Raw genomic sequence first — 4,893 nt, 5'->3', positions numbered from 1 at the left:
TAACTCTCTCTGTCTCCCCCCCCTCTCCGCGTGACTCACAAAGCGCAGCATGAGGCCCTGGCAGGCATGGTGCTTGAGCAGGCCCAGCAGGAACTTGAGGCCTCCACAGTCCACGAAGGTCGTCTCTGTGACCAGAGAGAGAGAGAATCAGACTCAGAGGTCCCTCCACTCCACCACACACACTCCGTGTACACACACATACCGTGCGCACACAGTGGTTATTGTTGTGAGTGGATGTTGCCGTTGGCCTGTTGAGGCTACACGAGGAATCTTTGTTTTTAGTTACGTGTCCATGAACGTCCACGAATGAAGAGAAAGTGGAGATGAGTGAGTGGACACTGCACAGTGAGTGAGGTAGCGGGTGAGGGGGTGGTGAGTGAGGGGTGGTGTCTTGCCTCACGGCAGATGGGGAGCGTACGTTAACAGGAAGTTCCTGTTTTTTGATGCTAATGTTGGTCACGTGACCAGGAAGTGACGATGTTAGATTTCCACTGTACCACGCGGGCTTCAGCCATTACTCAGATAAGTCAAGATGGCGGCACGCATCACATCTCAGTGAGACCACAGCCGCACTTATCATTGTGGGAGCTTAAGAAGCATTATCTGTAAGTTGTTTATATTTCTCTAATATTGGAAATGCTGTTGTAATGTTGGAATGACCGTTATAGCAATGTAAATGCCTTTATGGTGCCGTTAAGTTGTTGTAGTAAATACGAGGCCTAGTTAGTAACGAAGCCTGTGACTTTCCTTATTGTGGATGTTACTTGTGTAAAGGGGGAGCCGACACCAGATTGCAGGGGTCTCGTCCTTTATTCCTTTCCTTCCATCCACACCTGTTCCCAGCCGTCCCAATATCGTTCCCGCCAAAGGCCCCCTCTTCCCGCCAGTTCTCTCCTTATATCTCCTCGATCACCCCTCCCACTAACCCATCTATTGGTGGGAATCCCTCCCCTGACACCCCTACATCACCCCCCCCCCCCCCCCCCCCCCCCCCGGAGAAAAAATAACCGTCCTCGGTTCTGCCTCGCCCATGGACCATTTAAATCTCCCCATGCCTCCCACCACTGACAGTGACGACAGCCCCTACCCCCCCCACAACCATACAATGCAACATAACACAACGAAATCAATTGCGCAGCCTGCCCAGGTCTCAAGCCAGCATCCCGTAACAGCTCGGACATCCACAGGCAGCAGATGACCGTGGCGGCCCCCTCCTTCGAAGGCCCTCTCGTCGCGGTCCCTGGATCGCTGGTGCCGGTGTCGCCTTGCCTGGCGCCGCTGTCTCTCCGGCCCCCGCTCGTGCTGCCGCTCCATCAGGCCTCACATGGGGTGCTGTAGGTGACAAGGGAACACAGGGCACCGAACCCCCTGCCGGTCGGCGCGGGGTGGTCGGCGACCTTGGCCTGGGTAGGGATGATGATGATGTTGGCAGTGATGTTGGTGGTGATGTTGGTGAAGATGACGGTGGAGAGATGTATGGCTTAAGGCGGGTGGGGTGTACAAACCATCGTCGCTTACCCAGTTGGACCTGGACGCACTGCGGTCGGGGTGCTTTAATGACCTCGACCGGCCCTTTCCAGGGTCGGTGCAGCTTTGGTGAGAGGCCAACCGGCACCTGAGGACAGTGTAGCCATGCCTGGTCCCCGACTTTAAAGGGCTTGGCTGTCACTGTCCTCTCCCGTATCCGTACATTACTCTCTTGGCTCATGGCCGATGTGGCCTCGGCTGCTTGGCGGGCCTCTCAAATAAATGAGGGAGGTCTTTAGTGCCTTCGGCCATGCGTTGGCTCTTGCAGGAATGGCCGTCAGCTGCACCTCAATAGGCGGAACGGGATCCCGTCCGTACATCAGGAAAAACGGCGAGAACCCCGTCGCCGCGTGTGGGGCCACCCTGTACGCCGCTAAAACCGATGAAATGTGGAGGTCCCAGTCGGAATGGTTTTCGTCCACCACTTGGGACAGCATGGCCGCTATGGTGCGGTTAAGCCGCTCTACCATCCCATCGGTCTGGGGATGATACGGAGATGTTCGGACCTTTTTAGTGCCCAGGATAGAGCAGACGTCCTTCAATAGCTGTGAGGAGAAATTCCTGCCCTGATCCGTGAGCAACCGCTCCGGTGCCCCCTTATCAAGGACATAGCCTCCCACGAAGGCATCGGCGATGGTCTGTGCCGTTTGGTCCGGGAGGGCCCACGCCATCGGCCACCTCGTGCAGTACTCGACTCCGACCAACAGGTATTTATTTCCCCGTGGCGTGACCGGCAGTGGTCCCAGGATGTCCAACGCAACCAATTCGTTGACCCTGGTCACCGTGATGGGCTGTAGGGGCGCCCGGCTTACCCGGGGTGGCGGCTTTCGCCGCGCACATTCGACGCAGGTACCGACCCATCGATGCACGTCAGCGGTCATACCTGGCCAAAAGTACCGACTCTGTAATGTGTACAGTGTCTTCCGCCCCGCCAGGTGCAGCAGCTGGCGGCCGTGTACGTCCATAACCAATTGTTGACGCAGCGACTCCGGAACTACCAGGCATCGTCGGCGCCCTGTCGGGTCCCATCGCATGAGGAGGTCCTCCCATACGATGTACTCCTCCCCCCCTGCCTCTGCTGAGGCGCGTAGCGTTCGCAGTGGGGCTTCCTCCAGCTGTAGCCGTCGCCAATCGTCCAAGGTCAGCCCCAGGTCGTGGTCGGTCAGCTGGACCTCACCCTGTGCGTCCTCCGCCATGCATACGGGAGCGATGACCGTCCCCTCCGGCCTCGCCTCCTTGCAGCGTGCCCCGCCTGTGGTGCATGCACAAGGGCCCTGGGGCGCCAGTCGGGACAATGCGTCTGCGTTGGCATGTCTGGTCCCTTTGCGATGCACCACTTGGTACCTGTACTCCTGCAGGCGCTCTATCCATCTGGCCAGCTGGCCCGAAGGCTGGTCGATGCGGAGCGAATACTGCAAGGCCGCGTGGTCAGTGCGGACCGTAAATTTGCGACCATACAGGTAGGGTCGGAATTGCTGTACGAAGTGAACGACTGCCAGGAGTTCCCTACGTGTGACGCAGTAGCGCTGCTCCGCTGATGAAAGCACGCGACTACCATAGGCGATAACCACCTCGCGACCCTGCTGGACTTGCGACAAAACACTGCCGATGCCCACATCGCTGGCGTCCGTGTCCAGGATAAAGGGGAGGCCAAAATCCGGAAAGGCCAATGGTGGTGCATCTGTCAGACGTGAGCGCAGCTGCTGGAATGCCTCTTCCTCCAGAGGGCCCCAATAAAACCTCTGGTTCTTCGCCGTCAACACGTGCAAGGGCTTGGCAATGGTTGCGAAGTTGGGTACGAAACGGCGGTAGTAAGAAACGAAACCCACAAACCGGCGTACCTCTGGAACCGTTGTGGGAACAGCCCAGGCCCTCACGCAGGCCGTCTTTTCCGGGTCTGTAGCCACTCCAGACTCACTGACGACGTGGCCCAAGTAGCGTACCGACGACTGCATAAGGTGGCACTTCGACGGCTTGAGCTTCAAGTTCGCGTTCCGGAACCGCAGGAATACCTGACGTAATCGGTCAATGTGTTCCTCGAATGATCGGCTGAAGACAATGACGTCATCCAGGTAGATGAGGCACGTTTCCCATTGGAGGCCTGCTAAGGCCAACTCCATTATGCGTTGGAACGTCGCCGGCGCAGTCTGGAGGCCCATAGGCAGGCAGTTGAACTCGAACAGGCCCTGTGGTGTCCGGAACGCTGTTTTAGGCCGGGAGTCCGCGTCTAGTGGGACCTGCCAGAACCCGGACAATAAATCCAGCGTACTGAAAAATTTTGCTCCCGCCAGTGCATCCAATGAGTCGTCAATACGTGGTAGGGGATATGCGTCGGCCAGCGTGACGGCATTGAGGCGTCGGAAGTCCACACAGAATCTCAGCGACCCGTCTGACTTCTTGACTAGGACCACCGGTGCCCCCCAGGGACTCGAGGAGGGAGAAATTATGTTGGCCCGCAGCATCTCCTGCACCGCTTGTTGAATGTGCCCTTTTTCCATTGGGCTCATTCTATATGTGTTTTGGCGCAGGGGTGCGGCATCTCCCGTGTTAATGTGGTGCTGCGACAGATTTGTGCGCCCTAGGTCGAACGGTCCCCAGCTGAACACGTCCGAGAACTCATGCAATAACGAGTGCAGCTGCTGTTTCTGGTCGGGCGGCAATCCCGGCTCAGGCCCCGCCAGCTGGTCCATCCACGATTCGGCCCCTCTGTCCTCGGACTGGCTGATGCTGCCTACAAGCTCGGGCTTTGTCCCTGGGGCTCCTAGTGACAAGGGACTAACGTGGGCCAGAACTGTTCCCTCCTGCACCGTCGCTGTTCTATCGGAGGTGTTCAGCACCTGAATGAACAGATGCTGGTTCCTCTGTACAATAGTTTCGGCTCCCACCAGCGCATGGCGATCCATGGCAGCTGACGTCGGAGACACCAGGATGGGTGAGTCTGGTCGGGCTGTCACGAGGGGGGACCGATATTGCAGCGGAATCAGCATCTGGGCTGCCGGGGGAATGGAGACAGACTTACTGACCAGAGCCTGCACATAGGGTACACCCCGGCTGGCCCCCTCCGCCTTTAGGAAATGGAGATGCGTTCCCTGGACTTCGACCCGCCCATTGGCCAGATCGATTTTCATTGGTATCCGCCTCAGAAAGTCCGTCCCCAACAGGCAGGGTACGGGCAACGTTGCGGAGACAAGGATGGGTCCTGCTACCGAAAGCTGCCCAATCTGTATCGGGGCTTCAACCTGGCCCAGGAAGCCCATGCTGCTTCCATTTGCTGCAATGAACATTGTCTTGACGGGGACTAAAGGTCGGATTTTATCCGGCAGCATCTCATGCATGGTGCTCGAGATGATCGTGGCTGATGCCCCC

The 4,893-nt window shown here is 57.8% G+C and overlaps 1 protein-coding gene across 1 annotated transcript in view; it reads right to left on the bottom strand.

Annotated features, from left to right (window-relative positions):
* The window catches only part of LOC133356484 (uncharacterized), a 59,775-nt gene extending 57,052 nt beyond the window's left edge, over nt 1–2,723 (bottom strand). Inside the window, exons 1-2 of the mRNA XM_061574015.1 lie at nt 2,705–2,723; nt 40–125 (exon numbers count right to left, since the gene is read on the bottom strand). Coding sequence (XP_061429999.1) covers nt 40–125; nt 2,705–2,723 — 105 coding nt within the window. The remainder of the gene's footprint in view (nt 1–39; nt 126–2,704) is intronic.
* Nucleotides 2,724–4,893: the final 2,170 nt, after the last annotated feature.

This window comes from Lethenteron reissneri, chromosome 54, assembly GCF_015708825.2.
Source record: "Lethenteron reissneri isolate LAM-NWPU_2019-01 chromosome 54, ASM1570882v1, whole genome shotgun sequence".
NCBI classification, from domain to species: domain Eukaryota; kingdom Metazoa; phylum Chordata; class Hyperoartia; order Petromyzontiformes; family Petromyzontidae; genus Lethenteron; species Lethenteron reissneri.
Note: the sequence above shows the minus strand (reverse complement) of the source record. Positions and strands in the feature narration are given on the sequence as shown.